This window comes from Rhinolophus hipposideros (assembly GCF_964194185.1).
Source record: "Rhinolophus hipposideros genome assembly, chromosome: 15".
NCBI lineage: Eukaryota > Metazoa > Chordata > Mammalia > Chiroptera > Rhinolophidae > Rhinolophus > Rhinolophus hipposideros.
The window spans coordinates 38,026,381-38,052,372 of NC_138061.1; the positions used below are offsets into that span (position 1 = coordinate 38,026,381).

General features: G+C 37.5%; 1 protein-coding gene across 1 annotated transcript; it reads left to right on the top strand.

Annotated features, from left to right (window-relative positions):
- The first annotated feature begins 868 nt into the window (after positions 1-868).
- Positions 869-4,056, top strand: ZWINT (ZW10 interacting kinetochore protein). The gene is made up of 7 exons (XM_081074780.1): positions 869-969; positions 1,782-1,872; positions 2,039-2,162; positions 2,323-2,489; positions 2,636-2,692; positions 3,183-3,325; positions 3,405-4,056. The coding sequence occupies exons 1-7, from the start codon at positions 929-931 to the stop codon at positions 3,571-3,573; spliced, it is 792 nt and encodes a 263-aa protein (XP_080930906.1). The 5' UTR covers positions 869-928; the 3' UTR covers positions 3,574-4,056.
- The last annotated feature ends 21,936 nt before the right edge of the window (positions 4,057-25,992 follow it).

Consider the following 25,992-nt stretch of genomic DNA (forward strand, 5'->3'; position numbering starts at 1 on the left):
AGAGCACTGATCAGCCTAATTATTCCCTACTATTAATGTACGACCTGTGTCCTCTATCCAGTGTTTCATGGGTTAAGTTTTCCAGCCTGACTGGTGGGTAGTCACTATTTCTGACCCTAAATGAGCTCTACGAGTCCTGAAAACCCTTTCGGGGTAATTTCTTCAGATATGGGATGCTCAGTACTCAGCTGAACACGAGGAAACTGCAGAACTCCGAGTTCTCGCTCTGAGCAACTCTCTCCTTTCTCCTACACGCTGCCAAGAACATTACCTTCCTTGGTCTCTCCAGAATTTCAGCTCAATCTTGTCAATATTGGTAATCTGCTGGCCTCTGCTTGGGTTCCCTCTCCCTGCACCGCATCCTGGAAAATCTTTAATTTAAAGGCAGTAAGCTTTTTGAGCCGGTATCATTTTGTTTCCTGTGTCTCCAGGATCTCTGTCCCTCGTTACTAATGACAAGTGTCTTGGAAGACAGAAACAGTGTTCTCCATCGCCATATATCTATATATCTATATATATATGCCGTATAAATAAATATATATATATATATATATATATATATATAATTTTTTAATAAAGTTAATGCTGAGAGTTTCCCCAAACGCAAACTCAAAGCAATTCTTTTCCATCTTCCGCGTAGAGCAAGAACAACGCGGCTGCGCGCCGCCTACTGAGCTCATGCTCCACCTCCGGGATTCAGTACCGCCTACTGGCTAGTGCGCAAGCGCAGAACTCCTGTGCTCCCGCCCTCTCCCGCTATGACTGCGCCTGCGCCAAATAGCATCTGCCAATGAGAGCACACGATGGGCCTTGATTTCCTCCCGTTCACCGGGCAACCAATCACCTGCCCTGGCGCGCAGTTTGCTGTGGATCCAAAGAAGACAGAAGTATTAGGGGAGGTTGGAGCTGAAAAGCAGCGCGGAAAACGATGGAGTCGGCGGAGACCGAGGCAGAGGCTGCAGCCCTAGAGTAAGTGTCTGCCGCCAAGTGGCAGGTGGGGGCGGGCCGTGACGGATCTTGCGGGCCTCTGAGTACAATTGACGACCCCCTAGACCCCTTAAAGCTGTTGGAGCTCGCGCGGTGAACTGATGCTGACCCTAGTCGTAGGTCCCTGAGGTGACTTGCCTCTCCCCGGAGTGCGGCCCATGAGGGACCTCCCAGGGGTGGGTCAGCACTTCCATCTCTTCGCGGATTGCACCATCCTAACAGGAGACTTTCCACCCCAGTAGACACTGGGGAGGGCCATTTAATTTCTGTCTGCCCTGTCCCGACACACTCTCCCATGAGGTTATTTTATCTCAATCCCTGCCTTCTAGTGGATGGCTCCAGCCCCTAACCAGGAAGAAGTCAGAGAGCCGAGACCTAGACATCCAGCACCCTGTCCTGATCCCTCCCCAGGTACGCTTTGCCTGAAGGGCTCCCCACTGCCCATCAGTTCTGCCCTTCTGTGTTCCTTTCCCGGTGGTTTCCCTCACGGCCTTCAGGTCTTGGCTCAAATGGTTTCTCTTCAGTGAGATGCTCCCTATTTAAAATCGCGGCCCCTACCCCATACTCCTTACTCCCCTCGCCCTGCTTATTGTTTCCTCCTGGCACTTATTACTTCCATATGTCCTCCACACACACACTATTCCTGGTCCCAGACGGCGCTTTAGGCCTGTGTGTGGATACTGGTCAGGGCAAGACTCTCACCCTTGATACCTCTACATATGTGCCTGGACACACACGTTCTCCAGACTAGAATCTCAGGAGTCTGCAGTTTTCCCCGTTTTCTTGACCTTCAGGGCCCTGGCCAAGCTGGCAGACGTCCTGGAGTCTATAGGCCCGCAGGAGGAGGCAGAGCTGCCAGCCCCGATCCTGGCTGAGTTTGTGATGGTATGTTCAAGATGGGAGCCAGCCTTTCCAAAGCCAAGGACTGCTCCTGGGTCCTCCTGTTGAGATACTGGGCAGCACCGATGGTGAGGATAGTGGAAGGCAGCTTTGTCGGCCTGTAGTACAAGGAGGTAAGGATGTTCCCTGCCTCTACCCTCCTTCTGAACAGGACTCCCGAAAGAAGGACAAGCTGCTCTGCAGCCAGCTTCAAGTAGTAGACTTCCTGCAGAACTTCTTGGCTCAGGAGGATACTGCCCAGGGCCTGGACCCCTTGGCTTCTGAAGACACGAGCCGTAAGTAGAAAAGGGGTTGGACTAGGGGCTGCCCTGAGTGGGGAAGAAAGGTGAATGTCAGTCAGCTCAGCTGTACGGATGATGAGAAGACTGAAGCCCCAGTGTTTCAGGCAGGCAGGTCATCCTTCACTCAGGTCCTTATTCTGGTGACTCATCTCAGGACAGAAGGCAATTGCAACCAAGGAGCAATGGAAAGAGCTGAAGGCTGCCTACCAAGAACACGTGGAGGCCATCACAAGTGCCCTGACTCAGGCCCTGCCCAAGATGCAGGAGGCCCAGAGGAAGCGGGCACAGCTCCAGGATGCTCTTGAACAGCTCCAGGCCAAGGTGCACCCAGGGTGAGGGGAGGGAAAGACATAGAGAGAGGAGGAGGGAAAGGGTGAGCATGCTGGGTTAAACCCAGTGGCCACATCCCAAAATCCCACCATAAAAATGCACTCCTTTCCTTGTCCCCCTCCTTTGCTTACTTACAGAAGCAAGTGGCAATGGAGAAACTCAGAACAGCCCAGAAACAGTGGCAGCTGCAACAGGTGGGTCCCTAGGAATATATTCCCCTAGGAAAATATCCCTTCCCACCACCATGCTATTAATGGGCTAAGACCTCTGCCTGGAAAATCTTAATCTCCTTTCCTTCGGTAAGGTGTTATAGTTACCAACATGGATTTGAATCTCACGTCACCACTTAAAACTGTTTGACCTTGGGCAGTCACCTAGCTTTCAATGCTATTGTTTCTTCATCTGTGAAATGGAGGCAATATTAGCACCTGTCTTAAAGAGTTGTTAAGATGATTAAGGAATTAGAACAGCAAGTGCTTAAAGAATATCTGGCACACAGCAGACTAAGTGTTATCATCATGTTTCTGATCCTTTTCCCTAGGCCCCTGGTCCTGCCTAAAGTGAGTAGCGTCCTTCTTTCCATCTGGTCTGAGCCCTGAGCTGGGTCTAGTCTGAAGGAGTTAGCGGAATGGCTCTAAGACCTCAGCATCTGATGAGCTATGTTTACATTCTCATTCCTTGTAGGAGAAGCGTCTGCGGCATTTGGCAGAAGTTTCTGCACAGGTGAGGGAGCGTCAGATAGGAACTAAACAGGAGTTTGAGCGGCTATATCAGGAACTTGCAACCCTGAAGCAGCAAACAGGGCAGGAGCGGGACAATCTGCAGAGGTGAGGCTCGGAGCATAGGTTGCAAGCCTGGGATGGTCCAGCTGAGTTTCCCTTTCATCACACCCACCTCTTTTTCCAGGCATCAGACCTTCCTCCAGTTGTTACACACTTTGCAGGGTAAGCTGCTGTTCCCCGAGGCAGAGGCAGAGCTGCCACAAGAGCAGGATCTCCCTGAGGATAAGCCCCAGGAGCTGAACACTGGGGACTCCATAGGGGCCTCCAAGGTGAATGAGGGATGGGGCAGGTGAACAGGGAGGAGGAGAGAGATTCTGGGAGATGGGCCTTACCCACTGCCCAAACCATGTCTCCCCAAGGCTGGCGGCCCACAGCCTGCTGGTGATGCAAGCGTGCCATGGCTTCTTGGAGCACAGCAACATAGGGAAGGATCCTAGATCGGGTCAATCTCCAATTCAGGGCCTTGTGTTTCTGGACTACAGGTATAGAAGGGGGAGGGTCTTTTGTCTACCTGTCTGTATATGAGCCCCACTCTTCCCGGAGTCACAGGAAATGGGAAGAGCAAGGAGTGGATCTTATTGTTGAAGCTAGGCATATCATCCCCATGCCCAGCCTGCCCCAGCTAACCCCTCTCTTACTCTTCCCCAGCTCCTGGCTCCGCCCTCATTGGAGGTGAACTGTGAACTTCTGAGTGCAACCTGATTTCTGGTCACAACCCAGGGCGGGTGGGGGGGCAGGCTCTGGATTCTGTTCATTAAAAGCCCTGGAGTGCTCTTAGTTGCCTATTTGTCTGTTTATCTTCATATTTTGGTGGGAAGAGGCATATTCAAAGGCAAGTAACATAACAGGTACTGGGACCTGTGTGAATTAAGAGGGTACAGATGAGGAGGACCTGGCCTGGGGCCTCGGGTTGCTTGCTCATATCAAAATGATTCCATCATGCTGAGCTTAACTTAGAGAGCAGAATGCTGTGTGCTGGTGGTTAGATATGGTAAGACAGTTTTACCCCAATCCGAATGTTTATGGAGTCCCTGCCACATGTAGGCTCCTTGCTGTGAACTGGAGATACAGCAGTGGGCTTGTCTGACAGTCCTTGGCCATGTGGTACATAATGAGCATGAACAAGTAAACAGGTGGGTAAGGTGATTTCAAAGTGTAGAACAGTAGTCACCTAAAACAGTAACATGATAACGGTACTGAGAAAATATAGTGGAGAATACAGAGACCCTTATCTACCTGTAACGACTAGGTCTGTGTGAGTTAGCATTTCTGTGTGTGTGTATTTCTGTGTCTGTGTTTGTTGTTTTCAGTCTCCATTCCTCTGTGTATGTGTTGCTGGGTACATGGACAGTGGGGGACACTGATGTGTGTGTGTGTGTGTGTGTGTGTGTGTGTGTGTGTGTGTGTGTGTGTGAGAGAGAGAGTGCATCCCTGATTGGTAGTGTGGGAACTGCTATCTAAGAAAAAGCAAGAGCGATCCATGACAACTCTCAGAGTGGAAAACCTGTTCTCCATACACGTGAGAAAGACTTGACATCTCTTTGAGAAAGAGACACCAGGGCCCTTTGTTTTGCGGGGAGAGAGAGATTTTCAAGACTCATTGTTCTCTTCTATCTCAGACTGAAATGGCTTCTCTCAGCTGGCGATTGAGATTACTGTTCACTCTGATGGTTTGCTCTGCTTTTCTGAGGTGTCCCTAGTTTTTCCCTCAAATTGTTCTTTTAAATGTGTTGGCCTCATTATTTAGGTATGAAATACGACACATATCAGAGTTCTCTGAGGGCCTGCATCACAACTGAATGAGGGTGTCAGTGAGGCTTGAGCATACCCTGGGGAGCACACAAATTCCCAGAGAGGCTTCTTCAGTCTACTCATCCCATTCCGTCCCACATGGTCTCTACTACAGCTCTCTTGTACCCCAGATACTCATTCCATCCTTCCCTCTCTTCCTACTGGGAAGGCTTTCCCGTCCCTACAGTCTGCTTTTTTTCTCTAATCTCCTGTACTCTGAATTTTTGGCAGCTCAAAGGAGAGAGCAAGAATTTATCCACCCTGGGAAAGGAGTGTCTACTAAGGGACACTAGGTTATGGGCTAGGATGGTGTGGAGTTTCCCTGTCCTTGAGTACATGATGGGTGACAGAAAGTCAGCAGAGAAGAGAAGGTGCCCATGGAGCTCATCAGGCTAGAGGTGAAGGATAATATCCTGAGATACTCTAAGCAGGGGACAGGGGGAAGAGATTGGACAAACGTACAGTTATCAAACCTAGAGGTCTGCAAAACGTCTGGGAATCAGATTTCTCCCAGGGAGTACGGAATGAGTCAATTCATAGTGAGGCCAAAGGGGAGTGGAGGCTTGAATATCAGTTTTGTTCGAATCCCCTGACTTGCCTGGGTGTCTGCCGCCTTGAGTTGGGCAGAAGTGTCTTGACTGGCAAGCTCAGGAATTAGGATTTATTTTCAGATAGAAGCCAGATTTCAACTTCCAGCCTTTCTGAGCTTCCTCATATGTTCCCCTGAAGACTATCCTTTTCCTTATGTGCAGGTGCAGTGACACCTGCACAAGTTAGACCTGAGCAAGGAGGGAAGCTACCTTTGGGAAATTGTGATCCCTTACACAAAGACATGGCAGCTGGTGAGTCCACAAGTTTCCTGCTGCCTGCCAAGGATTTTCTCTTCCTCATTTCCATCCAAAGGAGGGACACAAACTAGTGAAGAGAAGAGGACTATGGATACTAGCAAGTGAATCAACACAGTCAAGACTAACTTTATTTTGACCAGAAGAAGCCTCCTAGATAAAGTGAAGATTAAGGTCACTCAGTGAAACAAATAGGAAAACTTAATTTTTCTGTTTTCTAAGAATAATGTTTTCCTTTTTAAAGAGTATTTTTTTTATGGTGAAACATTGTTTTGCTTCTATTTTTCTAGTTTTCATATTTTCTAGGAATTGTCATATTTTTTCTAGGAATTTTTCATTTCTAATCTTTTAAATGTATTGGTATACAGTTGTCATACTCTTTTTTTATCCTTTTTAATATCTGCATCCCATTTTAGGATGGCCCAACGTTACAGTTTTGATTTTTTTTTTTGTGCCTTATCAAGTTTTTCATTTGATTAATCTTTGCAGGTGTTCATTCATTTTTAAATGTTCAAAGATTATATTTTGTGATTTGCTATTGTATGTTTATTCCAGTTCGTTTATTTATAGTCATATTTTGATAATTTCCTACTCATATGTGTACACATACATACCACACATACACATACACACAGTCCTGGAAAGCAGACAGAATTGAGTAAGATAAGTATATAATATTCACTTACTGCCATGGGGAAAAAAAAAAACTAAAAACTTGTGATGAGATAAATTGCCTAAATTACTGGATCTTCACCAAACTCACACAGCTATGCTGCATTTCCTGCCATCCTTTCGCTTTAGACGATGCTATGTGAGTGGACTGTAGCCAAGCTGATGGGGACAGAAATGATGTATCTTGCTTCCAAGCCTGGCTTATGAAACCCCCCCCCCCACACACACACACCACCTTCTATTCTTTTTCTCTGACTGCTGGCTAAATGGAGAGGAAGTACATAATAAAGTATGTACACTGTGAGTGGAATTCTGATCAAAGGCAAGGATAGTAGTTTCATTAAACTCTCCATTTCCCACAACAAAGATGCAAAAATACTACCACCCAGAGCTTCATTCACTGTCGATCTCTCTCTCATTCTGTGCTTAAATTCCTAGGCATATCTGATTAGAAGACATGATTGCTGAACTGTTTAGCACTTACAATATATAATGTTATTAAACATCCCTGTGTTCTTAGGAAAACTGAACACTGAATCATTTTGTCTCACACTGAGAAAGTTTATAAACCCTCTTAACATGAGTTTTAAAGTGACTAGTAATGAATTTTCCCTGTACTGACCCCTGCTCTAAACAGACAAAAGTTTTGTTTGGTAGGTGTGTAATATGCTCAGCTTCAATCTGTAAATCAGGAAAACTGCTAAATGTTACTCTGAGTTTGAAATATTTTTATCTTTGGGAAATTTCTTTTGTTTACTCAGCTGCTGCATTTTCTTTGTTGACATTTAATTATGTACATTCAGATTAGCGTTTTGTGTTCACCTTTTTACTTCTCACTTCACTTACAGTACTTTATCTCTTACCTATTTGTTAGTTTACTCTAGCCGGAGAATTTATGAGAAGGTAAATGAATCACCATCATAAATGGTTCTCAAAATGTGTTTTTAATAAGTACTTGCAGTATCACAATTCAGTGTTATTATTTTGGATTCAAGCACTCTTGAAGAATTCATGCTTCAAATAGGAAAGTTTTCTGTTGTTTTTTTTTTTAAAGGCTACAATGATTTCCTTTTATCTGCTTTCTAGTTTACATAAGTCACATGTCATTTTTTGCATTTCAGTATTCACTTTGTATTTACTTCGCCCAATCCCTCTTTGCCCTCACACTTTCCCCTTTCCCAAGAAAGCACACTGGGATGAGAACTGTTTAGGATGGTGAGATTTGGGGGTGGCTGGTTTTCCTCATCCCCCTCCCCCGAATTCATTGGTCTTAAAGCCTTGTTTACCTATAAACAACATCTAATTATCATTTTTATTTTTTTATGTTTTAATTTCAAAACTGATTTTATTGCAGCCAAAACACTGGAATAACTATATAATAAATGATTATATGTAATTATCTTTATAAAATTAAAGTAATAAACCTCAAACAATTGTCATCTTTATGTATAATTAATAAAAGTAAAAATGTTGATTCTCAGTATCATGGTGTTTTAGTCTAATGTCTGAATATCTCAATATAACTGAGGTGCCACAGCAATACCTGTGAGATGTGCAAATGCAAGAAAAATTTTAAATAAATGTTTTGATTGCATCTGTTGCTAATTGGAACTCATTTCTCTTGTTTTCATTAGTTGCTTTTATAACAATTTAATGGGGAAGATATTTATCAGCAGTTAGAAGTTATTTTATAGATTTAAACTATTACAACTGTATCATAAAAATATGAAATATATTTGCAATACTTTGACAGACCTTTAAAAAGCAATGTGTTCATCACAGTTATCTTTAGCATATCTCAAAAGCAAAGAGCCAAGATTTGCTCCTCTGTGTGTCTGCACCTTGAGCGTGCATTCCATCTGGCACTCACCATTTCTATGGAAAGTACTGTTGACATTTCTAATTTTGTGCTATCACTTTGTCTTCTGTATCTATTGTTACTACAAAATACAGTGCTTATTGAATGATAGGTAGAGAAGAGTTGTTTCTTTTCTTGTTCTCCTTATAACTTTTGAAGCTTATGTCCCAGTGCCATGGACTGAATTCATGAGGTACTCACTATGTCAAGATTTTTAAAATTGCAAATGAATTGGGGCAGATAGAGCCTTAAAGGAAATTTCCAAATAAGTGAGGGAAGTTAGTGCCATGCTACAATATAACATTTTAAAATACATAGATGTTGAAAATTTGTTATTGTGGAAAAATATAACAAAATTTACCATTTTAACCATTTTTAAGTCTACAGTTCAGTAGCATTAAGTACATTCACGTTGTACAACCATCAACCCCATCCATCTCCAGAACTTTATCGTCTTCCCAAACTGAAACTCCATACCCATTAAACAGTAGCCCACCATTCCTTCCCGCCAACTCCTGACAACCACCATTCTCATTTCTGTCTCTGAATTTGACTACTCTATGTACTTCATATATGTGGAATCATACAATATCTGTGCCCTTGTAACTGGCTTACTTCTATTAGCATGATGATTTCAATATTCATTTATGTTGTGGTATGTGTCAGAATTTTCTTTATTAAGGCTGAATAATATTCCATATATATACGTATATATACCACATTCTGTTTATCCATCAGTGAAAACTTATGTTGCTTGAACTTTCGGTTGGTGTGAATAATGTTGCTATGAACGTGGGTATAGAAATATCCATATAAGTTCCTACTTTCAGTTTCTTTGAGTATAGGCCCAGAAGTGGATATGCTAAATCATACAGTAATTCTATATTTAATTTTTGAAGAAACCACCGTACTGTTTTCCACAGTGGATGAGCCATTTTATATTCCCACCGGCAATGCACAAGCGTTCCAGTTACTCCATGTCTTCATCAAACTTGTTATTTTTGTTTGTTTGTTTTTTGATAATAGCCATGCTAATGGGTATGAAGTGGTATCTAATTGTGGTTTTGATTTCCATTTCCCTGCCAATTAGTGCTGTTGAGCACCTTTTCATACACTAACTAGTAATTTCTTTAGAGAAATGTCTTCAAGCTTATTTTTTGATCAGATTGTTTGTGTTTCTTTGTTGTTGTTCTTGAGCTATAGAAGCTCTCTATATATTCTTGTTGTTAAGCTCTTATCAGATAGATGATATGCAAATACTTTCTCTCATTCCAGTCTGTTGATTGTGTCCATCGAGGCACAAATATTTTAAATTTTTATAAAATGCAGCATCTTTGTTGTTGTCCCCTTGCTCTTGGTGCCATATCCAAGAAATCATTGCCAAATCAAAAGTAGTGAAGCTTTATCTCCTATGTATTCTTCTAAAACTTTCATGGTTTTAGTTGTTAGATTCAAGTATTTGATCCATTTTGAGTTATTTTGTGTATGATGTAAGGTAAGAGTCTAACTTTATCCTTTTGCATGTGGATATCCAGTTTTCTAACGTCATTTGTTGAAAAGAGCCCTTTCCCTATTGAGTGGTCTCGGCACTATTGTCAAAAATCATTTGAGAATGCATGTGAGGGTTTACTTTTTGTAACTTTGCCGAATTTGTTTATTAGTTCTAACATGTTTTCTTGTGGAATCTAGGATTTTCTACATGTAATATTATGTTATCTGTGAACAGAGATAATTTTACTTTTTCCTTTTCTATTTGGATGCCTTTTATCTCCTTTTTCTGTCTAAGTGCTCTGACTAGGATTTCCAGTCCTCTGTGTTAAATAAAAGTGGCAAGATGTAGCATCCTTGCTTTGTGCCTTAGAGGAAAAGCTTTCAGTTTTTCACCTTTGAATATGATAGTCACCATGTATTTTTTATATATTGTCTTTTGTATGTTGAGAAAGTTTTCTTATATTTCTAGTTTATTGAGTGTCTGTATCATAAAAGAGAGTTGAATTCTGTCAAAAGCTTTTTCTGCATCAATTTATTTGACCATATAGGTTTTTGCTTTCATTCTGTTATGTGGTGTATTTCATTCTTTGATTTTCATATGTTGAATCATCCTTGCATTCCAGGAATAAATTCTACTTGGTCATTGTGAATAATTCTCTTGACATGATCTTGAAGTTGGTTTGATTTTATTTTGGAGGGTATTCTAGCAGCAACAGTCATAAGAAACATTGATCTGTAGTTGCTTTTTATTGATATATATTTTTTCTTGTGGTGTCTATCAGGCTTTGATATCAGAATAATGCGAACCTCATAGAATGAGTTAGGAAATTATCTCGGTATATTCAGATTGTTATAACAAAATACCATAAACTGAGTGGCTTATAAACAACAGAAATTTATTTCTTACAGCTTTCGATACTGGGAAATCTAAAATCAATATGACAAAAGATTAAGTGTCTGGAAAGGGCCTGATTCCTGGTTCATAGCCAGCATTTTCTCACTGTGTCCTCACATAGTGGAAAGGGCAAGGGATGTCTGGGGCCTATTTTATGAGGGCACTAATCCCATTCATGAGGCTTCTACCACCATGACCTAGTCACCTCCCAACGGTCCCACCTAATACCATCACGTTGAAGATTAGGATTTCAACATACGAAATTTTGAGGAACACAAACATTCAATCTGTAGTGGAAATACTCCCTGCTCTTCAATTTTTTGGAAAAATTTGAGAAGGATTTTCCTAATTTTTTAAATTATAGAATTCAATAGCAACACCATGTGGTGCTGGGCTTTTCTTTACTGGGACACATGGATTATTGATTCAATCAACCTATTATAGATTTATTCAGATTTTCTATTTCTTCATGATTCAGTCTTGGCACTGTTTGTGTGTGTGTGTGTGTGTGTGTGTGTGTGTGTGTGTGTGTGTGAGTGTGTGAGAGAGAGAGAGAGAATTAGGGTCTGGAACTTCTTAGTCCCCACCTTGCTGTCATCATTCCTTGGTGCATTATTTTTACATTTGTGTTAACAACAAAACTACTACTTCTCCATATTCTCTAATTAATTTTCTTCATATAAATTTCTCCATTCAAAATCCTTTTCCTCAGCATCATCTGATTACATTCTACCACAGTGTCTAAGTAGCCATGATTACTCAGTTATAGAAATGTTCCTCAAGACCCAATACTCTTAGCTATATCACAAGAAGAATGCTGTCCATCCATGAAAACATTCATTAGCAAGTAAGGATTCACTTGGGAGTTATATAGTCAAATTCTAGTCTGCTTCTTTAAGTAAGCTAGTTTTTAAATTATCTTTTTGCTTTTCAAAGATATTCTATGATTATAAACATATCTAAACTTTTATTTTTCGGACATAAATTTATAGATGTCTTAAATCTATACGCAAGGTGCTTTCCTGTGCAATCAGATGAGTATTGGAGTCATATTATATATTTCCTCCTATGAGTTATTTATCCGTGACCTGTCCAAATCCATATACACCGTTATGTGTACAACTTGAAAAATAATGCCTAAATGCTGACATTGAGAGTATTCTTGGTTTGTGTACTCCCTACCCATTTTCTTTCACTGCCACAGCTAGGATGTAAGACCAAATAACATAGTCAAACACACACACACACACACACACACACACACACACACACTCACACACACTCCAAATATATTCTCAGTGAATGCCTTATGTTCACCACTATGTTTTACTTTTGTCGAAATCTAAAGTTTACATCTTTTTCCTGCAATCAAAGACTCCTAAAGGTTCAAAAGAAATGTCTATATAAATGCCTTGAGAGTTATTCTTATAGGATATAAATCACTGGCAGTAGTAGAAAATAATCTGTTCAATAAGAACTCACTTTTCTTGTTTTTGAGCTAAGTGTTCTCTGTCACTTTTGCACCATTGTATATGTCTGATTGCATCAGTAAAATTAATGATTAATATATAAATCACTTATTTTGACATGAATAAAGCCTGTATTTTACACTGAAGGCAGTATGTTTTAGTACAGGGAGTAATGACTGCTTTTGAGAAACATGGATTCATGTTCCAAGCCTGGTGATAATAACACTAGTATTTTTGGGACTCAATTGGCTCATATGTAAAATGAGAATGTTGGAGTGAATTATTTTTAAACATCCTTATATATTTAACAGTCTTTGATTCTCAAATGCAGATAGTAATTACATTTTGAATCTGGGTGCCATAATATAAATGAGAACAAGAATATTTTCATGGGTATCTATCTCAGGGACATATCTACCTGAAGCCTTTTGGATTAACTCACCAGGAATCTCCCACAGAAATAGTGAAATGGACACTGGGACAAATTGTTAAAACCTAAGACAATAGAATCAGACTCTTAAACATGTACTACACCAGCCTCTCAGAGAATGTTATAGGGTGTCTGTGAACTTTGAGAGTAAAGTAGAATTCATTATTGCACATTTTCCTGGAGGGAATGTTTATTGCTGTCAGGAAGGATCTTTGGAGAATAACACTATCTGATATACCTCAAATATCCTTTGATTCAGTCCTAGGAGAATATGGTACAAGTTCTTTAATAAAAGTAGGCATTTGAATCTGACAGAGGAAGTCCACCTTTGCTGAAATGTAAGAAAATATAGAATAAAAAAGAGTGATGAACTTCTTCAATGTCAATAGAAAAAGAAACTGGGTTTCCAAATGTGGAAGAAACTATATAATATTTACATGCAAGATCCATCAAACAAACTTTCACAAACCACTCATTCAAATATGAGATAAAATAAGACTGCTTTAATATTTCTTATTGACTAAAAAAATGATTATTTGTTACTTTAGGACTTGAGGCCTTTTAACACTACCATGAAGAAAATTTGTGTACACAAAAGGAGATTCTGTATTTTCAGAAATCGTATCATGGAAAATAAAACAAACTGTATCTGAAGGGACTTCTAAAAGCAAACAAAATTCAATACTCAGTTTACTTGAGATGTTAAAAGATAGCATTGTTGAATAATTGTCTCAAATATTTATTTTGGTTAATATGCTTTTGTTTGTTTACAATTTCCCCATAACTGAAGACTGCTATACTTTATAAATGTCAAATATGCATTGCTATTTATATTATATTTCCATATGCTTCTATGTCATTTATTTTCCGTTATTTTCAGATATCCATATTTTCACACATATGGTACTATTTATGTCATTTTTTTTTTCTGCTCATGAATGTCAATACTAATACTAAAAAGAGAACTGAAGTAGAATGAAAATGCAGGAGACCATCAAAGTGAATAAAATAATTCAAACGTGACCGTTTGAATTTTGCAAAAGTTTCATAAAAGTTCATTTATGTGAATTAAAAACTAGTATTTTTTGGCTAAGATGATCAGTCCTAACATTTGTATAATAGTTGGATGCAGGCAAAATATAAAATACCAAGTATGAAAGAATGTGGCAGTATCATTCAGACTGTATCCTTTTACTAGTCAGGAAGAAATCAAACTCCTGTGGGAGGTAACTGATGAAAACACCTCAAGGAGAGGATTCTGGGAGGATGGCAGAGTAGGAAGCACCAGGAATTTGTCAACCTACCTAGACAACAACTGCACTGGTAGAATCTGTCTAATGTAATTATTTTGGAAATTTGGAGGCTTACAACTTCCTGGAAGGCTTCAATGGTAAATTATGATTAGTTTTAGTCAATTTCAGCTCTAAGCTCAGCAATGGCTACCTATCACCCAGGTTCAGTCCCAAGGCAAGCAGCCATGCATGTGTTCCTGGAGCAGCTTGTCCTAGCTTGCAGAAGCCAGGGTAGGCAATTGGCTCCTACTTTCACATATTAGTAATCTGTGTTCAGATTACTGATTTCTTCTTCTGATTATGGATGTGGACACAGAGGTAGACAGCCATTGTTGCACCACCACCCCATTATCGCAAGCCCCTCCATCTACTGCTGATGTAACTTCCAAGAGATTTAAAGGTATAACACCTTTTCTTAAAACCCCCTTTATTTTTCTTTTTCCTCTTTTGGGAGCCAGACATTAAAGACTAACATATTCAAAAGAAACTGCATATGCAAGTAAATTACCAAGTCTCTGCATGCCCAAGGAAAGGTACAGGCTCATAAATGACCTCAGAAGACAAGTTTACACCTCAGGCTGACCTTTGGTACGAAGGCAGCCTAAAACAATAAAAACAATGAAACAAAACCAAAATGCAGCAAACCCTAGGAGTAGAGGAGAATCTGATTACCAGAATTACATTATTAGGTTCAAAAGTTCAGTTTTCAACCAAAAAAGTCAGAGGCATGCAAAAAAATTGGAAAGTATAGCTCATTCAAAGGGGGGAAAAAACCTGAGGATAACCTGATGGTGGCCTGCTGGGCAAAGACTTTAAAACAATTGTATTTAAGATGCTTAAAGAACTAAAGAAATACATGGAGAAAGCCAAGAAAATGATGTATTAGCAAAATGGAAATTTCAATAAAGAGATAGAAAACCTAAATACAAACTTTAAAAAATCCTTGAAATGATACGTGCAATAATTGGAATGAAATATTTGTTAGAAGAATTTAAAGAGATTTGAGCAGGCAGAAGAAAAAATTGATGAAATGGAAGATAAGACCATTGACGTTGAGTCAGAGGAACAGAAGAATGATAATTGAAGAAAAGTGAACAGAGCCTAAGGAACGTCTAAGACGCAATCAAGTAGTCCAACATACTCATTGTGGGAGTCTCAGGAGAAGACATCAAGAAAGTTGGACATTATTTGAAGAAATAATATCTGAAAACTTTGCAGGTTTGATAAAAACACTCAACAAACTAAGAACAGAACACACTTTCTCAGCATAATAAGTGTCACAAATGGAAAACCCACAGCAAGTGTCATATTCAATGATGAAAGATTAAAAGCTTTTCTCCTCATATCAGTAACAAGGATCACTACTTCTATTCATTATATGTATTACTAGAAATCCTTACCAAAGAAATTAGGCAAGGAAAAGAAATAAAAGACATTTAAATAGGAAAGTAAGACAAAATTATTTCTGTTCATAGATAATGTCTTATATCTTATAAGATATATGTCTTATATCTCATAAGACACATTTGTATGTGTCTTATACAAATGCCACACCACACACACACACACACACAAAAAAAAAACAAACACAAAATTGTTAGAACTAATAAACAAAATGAGCAAAGTAACCAGGATACAAGTCAATACACAAAAATGTGTTTTTATACACTAATAACTAACCGTCTGAAAAGGAAATTAAGAAAACAATTCCATTTATAATAGCATCAACAAGCATGAAACACTTAGTAAATAATCAAGCCAAGGATGTGAAAAACTTGCACGATAAAAACTGCAAAACATTGCTGAAAGGAACTGAAAACATACATGCATAGAAAGACATCCTATATTCATGGATTAGAAGACTTAATATTGTGTAGCTGTCAATGTTACCTGCAGTGATCTGTAAATTCAGTTCAATTCATATCAAAATTCCAGTGACATTTATTTTCCAGAAATAGAAATACCCATCCTGTAATTCATATGGAATCTCAATGAATAGCCAAAATAAACTTGAAAAAGAACAAAGCTGGAGAACTCACACTTCTTAATTTCAAAACTTATTACAAGGCCATGGTAATCAATAGAGTGTGGTACTGTCATGAAGACAGACATTTGGATCAATTGAATAGAATATAGAGTCCATAAATAAACCCTCACATAGTTTATGGTCAAAAGATTTTTGAAAAGGGTACCAAGATCTCTTATAATTATTAGGAGTAGGCGATAATATCAAAGATTAGCGGATCAGTCTAAAGTTCACTTGTACAGGCTTAAATGGCCTTATATCCTGGATGTCTGAAACAAGACCTACTGGCCCCCTTGGGACTCATGCATAGGTTACTGAATCTGGGTTCCTAGCAGGCATGGTTGAAGCCAATAGTTCAGGTTGTCTCATCTTCCTGCTTGAAGTTCTATCGATAGTAATCTTAAATTCTGCATGAGATTAATATATTTAGTTCCAGCCTCTGTTGCTTAGATTATTCAAATAGCAGATGGAATGGCATACGTGTGTCCATATTGGAGCTCAGTTAAGAACGTATAGGACAGTTATTGGAAGAGGCAAACTGCCATAGACCCTGAGCATCCCTGAACAGTTTTGCTGGGCATGCCACGAACACAAGTCCCAGACCACTCTGCCTGGTTATTTCTCAGGGTTGTATGTGCAGCAGACAATCTGAAAGAACTAATATCTTTCTCTAGGAGAGCAGCAGGCTTGCTTATTGCCTTCTATATAAGAGCAGGCTTCTCCATGGTCAGTGTTCCTCAGATGTGACACAAACACACTATATATGTGTAGTAGCCACAAGGCTCCTCTACCGTGATCTTGTGGTACTTGGAGAGCAAAGGGAACCAATACAAACATGGTTTTGCTACTCTCTGTGCTGTGAGTAATAAAGTTCATTGTCTCTTGAAAAAAAACAAAACTCAGTCCAATAGATGGCAGAAAAGAAAATATAAACAAAAAATAATATTAAAGGAATGTACAAAATGATAAGACAGAATTTAATCCAGGTAATTGCTAAATATAGACTAAATTTACTTGATAAAATGCAGAGGTTTTGAGAAGGAATATTGAAATGATACATCTCATATACAAAAGATACACTCATAGCATGTGAAAAGAGAAATAATGAAAGGCATGGAGTGATGAAACATTTTAGCAAACAAATAATTAGGCTACTGTTATTAAATACTTAATATGCACCAAAAATTTTGCTATGATATTTAATAATTGTAAGTTATCACAAAATCTTAAAACAATTGATCTTGCTTGTTAGAATGCTGCCAGGTGATGTCCTCATTGACCTTATATAAGGTTTATAAAAAACTGGAAAACCAGATATCTTTTTTTATTATTATTTTTAAAAAGACATTTATTTAGTGTCATGATCAGACTATTACATTTAGAAATCAACAGCATGGGTGCAAAAAAAAAATCTACATTAAAACCCATGTTGGAATGCTTTATACTTTCCACAGAACAGTTTGGAGGTGACAGAAGCTACAATTTTGGCCATACAACAATCAGTCTTCAGATTTGGACCCATGACAGGAGGAAACTTTGGAGGAAGAAGCTCTGGCCCCTATGGTGGTCGAAGCCAACACTTTGCCAAACCATGAAACCAAGGTGACTATGGCAGTTTCAACAGCAGCAGTAGCTATGGTAGTAGCAGAAGATTTAGTCTCAGCAGGTGAATGGTAATATAAGGAGATGGATCTGGATAGAAAAGATGCAGTCTCAAGCAATATATAGGCTTAATGCAATCCCCATTAAAATCCCAATGGCATTTTTTAAAGAAATAGAACAAAAAATCATCAGATTTGTATGGAACTACAAAAGACCCTGAACAGCCAAAGCAATCTAAGAAAAAAGAATAATGCTGGAGGTATCACAGACCCTGACTTCAGCTTTTACTAGAGCAACAATAATCAAAACAGCATGGTATTGGCAGATAAACACACAGACCAATGGAATAGAATTAAAAACCCAGAAATAAACCCACATAAATATGAATAGATAATTTTCAACAAAGGAGCCAAAAACACAATGGAGGTAAGACAGCCTCTTCAATAAATGGTGCTGGGAGAATTGGAAAGCCATGTGCAAAAGAATGAAACTGGACTGCTATCTGTCACGAGTACCAAAATTAACTCAAAATGGATCAAAGACCTAAACATAAGATCTGAAACAATAAACTGCATAGAAGAAAACATAGGTACTAAGCTTAGGGACCTTGGGTTCAAAGAGGATTTTATGAATTTGACCTCAAAGTCAAATGAAGTAAAAGCTAAAATAAATGAATGGGACTATATCAAACTAAAAAGCTTCTACACAGCAAAAGAAACCATCAACAAAACAAAAAAGGCAACCAACCGCATAGGAAAAGATATTTGCAAACGACACCTCCAGTAAGGGGCTAATATCCAAAATATATAAGGAACTCATATAACTCAACAACAAAAAAACAAACAATCCAATTTAAAATAAGCAGAGGGCCTGAGAGGACATGCAGATGGCCAATAAACATATGAAAAGATGTTCAACATCAGTAATCATCAGAGAAACGTAAATAAAAAACACAATGAGATTTCACTTTACACTGGTTAGAATGGCTATCATCAACAGACAAATAATAACAAGTGTTGGAGAGGCTGTGGAAAAAAAAAGGAACCCTCATACACTGTTGGTGGAAATGCAGATTGGTACAGCCGCTATGGAAGGCAATGTGCAGGTTCCTCAAATAATTAAGAATAGTATTACCATGTGACCCAGAAATGTTTCTTGGCATCTACCCCAATAATCTGAAACCATTTATCTGTAAAGATATATGTACTCCTATGTTCATTGCAGCATTATTCAGGCCTAGGCATGGAAACCAAAGTGTCCTTCGACAGATGATTGTATAAGGAAGATGTGGTATATATACACAATGGAATACTATTCTGCCGTAAGAAAAGATGAAATAGTGCCATTTGCAACAACATGGATGGATCGTGAGATTATTATGCTAAGCGAAATAATTCAGACAGAAAAAATCAAGAACCATATGACTTCACTGTCATGTGGGATATAAAACTGAAAGCAACAAAGCAACAAGATGAACAAATGAAGAAACAAAACTCATAGACACAGGTAATAATTTAGTGGTTACCGCAGGGCAAGGGGAGAAGGGAGAGAGAAAAGGGTAAAGTGGATCAAATATATGGTGATGCGAGGAGACTGACTCTGTGTGGAGAACACACAATGTGATATATTGATGATGTATTACAGAATTGTACACTTGAAACCTATGTCATTTTATTAAACATTGTCACCTCAATAAATTTGAATATATATATGTGTATATATACACATATATATGTGTATATGTGTATACACATATATATGTGTGTGTATATATATGTATATATGTATCTACATATATATGCATATATATATATGTATATATAAATCCAGATTCATAAGGAGAAAAAAAGGAAAAATTCATTCTCTACAACTCAGAGTTTTGTTCCTTTATCCACTGAAGTCACTGATTTACCAAGGGAAGAAAAAAACCTAAAGAAATGTCAAATGTAAGTGAATATGAAAGTATGTGTGTATTTACAATGAACTTTCTGAAGGAGAATTAAAAGTATCCCAAATATGCTTTGTCAAACAATCTTTCTCTACATAGTTTCTAAATTTGGGAGCAAAACATCTCCAGGGATTTTCTCTTTATAAATCAACATCATTATCATCAATCATTATCATAATCATCACCATATCTCAGAAGAATGCTTAAGTGATGATAAGAAATGATGAAGAGAGACATCTGCATATGTGCAATTGAGTCTGTACTTTAACAACCAGCCTTTGACCTTTTTCTACCTGGATTTCTCATATCTTTATCTCACGTTTTTAAAATTGATTGTGTTTTTGTTGACTCCAGCTCTGCTGGAGAAATATATGTGTTTATACTTTGGGCCATGGATTCATTTCACTAAGTTCCTTTTGTTTTGATTTGCTTAAATATATTTAAATACCAACAATACAGTTATTCATTCTTATAGCATATCAATACTTAATAACCATGATACTCTGTTCTCATCACTCAGAATACAGTTGTGAAACCAAACAAATTTCCTGATTTCAGTGACTTATAATTTAATGAAGGAGACTGAACAATCAGAAAACATGGATTATTATGTCACATAATACTATGAAGGAAAAAGAAGCTACAGTTAAAAAGACATAATGAAAAACTTTTATATTAGATAGGTAGTCAACATTGATGACATTTAAGCAGAGACAAGAACAAAATGTGGCAGAAATTCAAGTCAATGGCTGAGGGAATCAGTGTCTTGGAAGGAGGAACTAGTAAAGCAAAGGCCCTGAGACAAGAGAGTGTTTCACATCTATGTGGAATATTTAGAAGACTGTGATCATTGAGCAGAGAGAAAGGAGGAGAGAAGTTTAGAAGAGGGAGCTTTGTAGTTCATTTTGAGGAATCACTTTTATTTTGAGTGACTTAGGGAGTTGGTAAGAATTTTTAGCAAGGTAGTGGTATAGTCCAACTCATATTTTAAAATAGCATATGGCTATTTCATGGAGAACAAAATGTAGGAAGGCAAGAGGATGATGCTTGGATTGGGTAGTATCATGGAGGTGGTGATAAATTACCATATTGTGGATGTCTTTGGAGATTATAGTTGACAGGATGTGCTTGTCCTCAATTCCTGACGTGTATGTAGCTATATTAATGTATTAGAGTAAACTGAGGACCTGCTTGGCCTTGCTTTATTTGATAGACTTTATCTAGCCAGGATCTTGATATTTTTTCAAAACTTCTCATGACACCAGGTGGCATATCCAAAATAAATATGATGAGATAAAAGCTGACAGTAAGAAACAGAATAGAGTCTCAAAGTTGAAAATCTTATTGATTAGAGAAGGAGGATGGAATCATTCTATTCTAGGGCATCCTGAGACTGTGGTTGTGAACTCTTATCTCCCACCATTGCTAATGATTTCCTTTTCTTGGTTGCTGTCAGTAGAATTTGATGGGTATATGATCAAGGGTCTCTTTGCTTAATCTTGGTATTCAAGCTTGATAAGGAAGGCTAGTGAGAAATGCAACCAGACAAATATGACTATGTTGGGGAGGGAGCATGGTAATCTACCATATGGAGGTCAGCTCTCCATATTTGCACTCAACAACATTGAGGCAGCTGCTCTCTGTGACATATCTATCACATGCCTCAAGGGATATCTGTCCTTGATACTTAATGGTTCCGATTTTTAGGATCAGAGAACCTTGGAATTTAAGTGCTGAGGAATTTAAGTGCTAAGTTATTTTTGTCTGATAGAGAAGAAAACTAAGGTGTAAATGCCAGGGATAATTCTCTATCATCAGACAGTTGAATAGAAGAAGAGCTGGAACCAGTTCATGCCCTCAATATGATAGGTAGCCTTCCTTTAAAAGTCCATCCGAATTCATAAGAATTTAACCAAACAGGAGTTAAAAATGGAGAACCACAGGGGCTGAATTTCATCTTTAACAACAGGACATGTAATTTTTCCTGGGGTTTTATTTTTCTTCGTTTTGATAAGAATAGTTCCATCTGTCTATCATGAACAAATGTCTGAAAGTGTAGTCCCAGATTTTCCCCTTTGTCTTTTTTTTTTTTAATTTTATGTCTTACTGAGATTTTGAGAGGAATTATAAGAATAGTTTAAAATAAGTCATGGCACAGTCTAGAACAAGATTGCAACATAGGAGGCTCCTGAATTTCTGTCCTCCCCTGGGCACTCTGAATATACAGCGGTGCGTGGAACAATTTCCTCTGAGAGAAATCCAGAAAATGAGTGACATAGGAGCACATAAATATATAAAGTAAATATGGACATATAGGAAGGGAGAAGTAAACAGCAATGTAATAGTAGTAGGAGTTTTCAATATCCACATTCAAAAATGGACCGATTATCAAGACAAAATTAATAAGGAAAATTAGACAAAAAGTTACATGTTAATCCAAGTGGAACTAGCAGATATATAGGACATTCCACCAACAGCAGAATACAGACTCTTCTCAACCACTATAGACCATTCTTCAGGAGAGATCATATTTCATGCCAAAAAGCACATCTTAATAACTAAGAAAATTGGAATTATACTAAGTATCTTTTCTGACCATAATCATTTGAAACTAGAAATCAAATAACAAGAAAAACTGGAAATTTTACAAATATATGAAGATTAACCAAAATGCTACTGAACAACAAGTGGGTCAAAGGAAAAATCAAAATGGAAATCACAAAATATCCTGAGGTAAGGAAATATAGAAAAACAAAATACCAAAACATATGGGATGCAGCAGAAGTAGTTCTAAGAGAGAAGTTTATTGCAATAAATGCCTACATTAAGAAGAAATGAAAAGAACTCAAATAACCAACCTAACTTTACACCTCAAGGAATTAGGAGAAAAAAGGACAAACTAAGTCTGTTAGTAGAATGAAGGAAATAACAAAGATCAGAGTGGAAATAAATCACAGAGACTAGAAAGATAATTGAAAAATATCAATGAAACTAAAAGCTAGCTTTTGAAAAAATGAATAAAATTAACAAATCTTTATCTAGACTAGCAAAAGAAGAGAGGATACTTAAATAAATAAAATAAAAAATGGAAGAAGTCATTACAACTGCTACCTTAGTATTAAGGATCATATGAAACTACTGTCAATTATATGCCAACAAATTAGATAACCAAAAAGAAAGGGATGAATACCTAGAAACATACTACCCACCAAAACAAAATCATGAAGAAATATAAAACTCGAACAAATCAATGAATAAGGAGATTACAGAACAATAAAAATACCCAACCAAAAAAAACCCAAAAAACAAACCAAGAAAACCAAACCAAAAACCAAAGCAAACCAAAAGCCAAACCAAACCAAAAACCCAACCAAAAAAAGCCAAAAAACAAACCAAAAAAACCAAACCAAAAACCAAACCAAAAACCAAACCAAACCAAAAAAACAAACCAAAACAAAACAAACAAACAAAAAAAAACAAAACAAAAACCAAAAAAACCAAAAAAACAAAAAAACAAAAACAAAAAAACAAAAAAAACAAAAAAAAACAAACAAACTTGGAACAGATGACTTCACAGGTGACTCAACCAAATATTTAAAAAATTACCACCAGTTCTCAAACTCTTCCAACAAATTGAAGAGAAGGGATCAATCCTCTTCTATAAGGCCAGCATTTCCCTGATATCAAAGTATACAAGCATACTACTAGAAGAGAAAACTATGAATATAGATGCAAAAATCCTCAACAAAATATTAGCAAAGTGAATTCAACAGTATATTAAAATGATCATATTCTATAATCAAGTGGGATTTATCCCTGGGCTACAAGAATGGTTCATGCAAATTAAACAATGCGATACACTGAATTAACAAAATGAAGGATAAAACTCATATGATCATCAAAATAAATGGAGAAAAAGCATTTAACAAAATTTAACATTTTTTAATGATAAAAACTCTCAAAAAATGAGTATAGAAGGAATGTACCTCAACATAATATAGGTCATATGTGTTAAATTCACACCTGAAATCTTAGAATGGTGAAAAGTTTAATGTATTTCATCTAAGATCAGGAACAAAACAAGAATGGCCCTCTCACCACTTTTATTCTCTATAATAATGTGAATTCTAGCCAAAGTAATTAAGCCAGAAAAAGAAATAAAAGACATCCAAATCAAAAAGAAGAAGTAAAATTGTCCTTGCAGATGACATGATATTACATATAGAAAACCCTAAGGACTCCAACAAAAATCTGTTAGAATTAATAAACAAATTCAGTAAACTTGCAAGATACAAAACAAAAAACAAACAAACAAACAAATCAATGTACAAAAATCAGTTGTGTTTCTAACTATTAACAATGAAATAAGAAAAAGAATTTGTAATAGCATCAAAAACAGTAAAATACTAAGGGATAAATTTAAGGTATAGAAATTTGTGTACACTAAAAACTATAAAACATCGATGAAAGAAATTGATGAAGACAATGGAAAGGTAATATGTGTTCATGAATTGGAAAGGTAATATGTGTTCATGAACTGGAAGAATTAATATTGTAAAATGTCAATACTACCCAACCAATCTAGAGATTCAATGTAATCCCTATCAAAATTATCTTAGCATTTTTCACAGATATGGAAAAAATGATCATAAAATTCTTGTGAAACTACAAAAGACTGCAAATACCAAAGTGATCTTGCGAAAGAAGAACAAAGCTGGAGGCACCACACTTCCTGATTTCAAAATATATTACAAAGTGTAATAATCAAAATATGGTACTAGCATAAAAATAGACATAAAGATCAATGGAATGGAATAGAGAGCCCAGAAATAAAACCATGCTTATATGGTCAATTAATTTTTGACAAAGGAATCAAGGGTGTACAATGGGGGAAAAGAGAGTCTCTTTAATAAATGATGTTGGGGAAACTGGATATGTAAATGCAAAAGAATGAAACACTCCCTATTTTATACCATACACAAAAATCAACTCAAAATGGATTAAAGGCTTGATCATAAAAACTGAAACCACAAAACTCCTAGAAAAAACAAAATTAAAAATCTCCTTGATATTGGTCTTGGCAACGATTTGTTTTTGGATTTGGCACCAAAAAAGCAAAGGCAACAAAAGCAAAAATAAATAAGTGGGACTACATAAAAGTAAAACAACTACAACAAAAGTATAAGGCAACGTATGGACAGGGGGAAAATATTTGCAAACCACATATCTGATAATGGACCAATATTCAAGGATAAAATGAGCACATGCACCTCAATAGTAATCATCATCATCATCATCATCATCATCATCATCTCAATTAAAAAATGGGTAAAGGAATTGAATGGACATTTTTGAAAGAAGACCTAGAAATGGTCAACAGATACATGAAAATGTGCTCAGCACTACTAATCATCAGAGAAATACAATTCAAAACCACAATGAAATATCACCTCACACCTGTTAGGATGTCTGTTATCATAAAGGCAAGAGATAAATGCTGTTGAGGATATAAAGAAAAGGGTATCTTTGTAAACTGGTTCTATGGAAAACAGTATAGAGTTTCTTCAAGAAACTGAAAATAGAACTCCCTATGATAAAGCAATATCACATGTAGGTATATATCCAAAGAAAACAAAATCATTATCTCAAGAATTTATGTGTGATCCCATGTTCATTGCAGCATTATTCACAATCGCCCAGGTATGAAAATGACCTAATTGTCTGTCAAAGAATGAATGGATAAAGAAAATGTGGTAGTGTAGGGATCTGACCCACAGGCAGATGAGCTGGCAGCCAGTCAAGGTCTCCCGGCTTCTCAGGACGCTGTGTACATGAGAGTAGGGCCTGACAGATAAGTTCTCCCATGAAATGCTTTTTGTGTTGCTGTACCTATATAACCTTGCTTTTTTTCCACCTGTGTGTGGATCACTATTATTCCTTTGGCGGGCCACCACCCGAGACTCTCCCCAGTCAGTCTCAATAAACCAACTCATATAACTCGCATTCAGCCAGCCATCTGGTGTGTTCTTTGGGCTTGTGGCTTTTCAGGCACAAATCTTGGAACAACTTAGATTGGTCCAAACAGGTCATATACACAATGGGATATAACTCAGCCTTAAAAAAAAAAAAGGGAAATCCTGCCATTTGACTATGTGTATTAACCTGGAGGGTGTTATGCTAAGTGAATAAGCCTGACAGAGAAAGACAAATACTCCATGGTATCACTTAGGCGTATGTGGAATCTTAAAAAAAAAAGTCAAAATAATAGAAGCAGATTAGAATGGTATTTGTCATGGCTGGGGGTTGAGGAAAAGGTTGGTATTAATAAAAGAGTATAAACTCTCGAGGATAAGATAGATAAGGTCTGATGACCTAATGTATAACATGATGACT

Coding starts and splice junctions, on each gene's coding strand:
- ZWINT (XM_081074780.1), top strand. CDS start 929: ATGGAGTCGGCGGAGACCGAGGCAGAGGCTGCAGCCCTAGA. Junction 1,873..2,038: donor TCCTGGCTGAGTTTGTGATG/GTATGTTCAAGA, acceptor CCTTCTGAACAG/GACTCCCGAAAGAAGGACAA. Junction 3,326..3,404: donor GAGCGGGACAATCTGCAGAG/GTGAGGCTCGGA, acceptor CTCTTTTTCCAG/GCATCAGACCTTCCTCCAGT.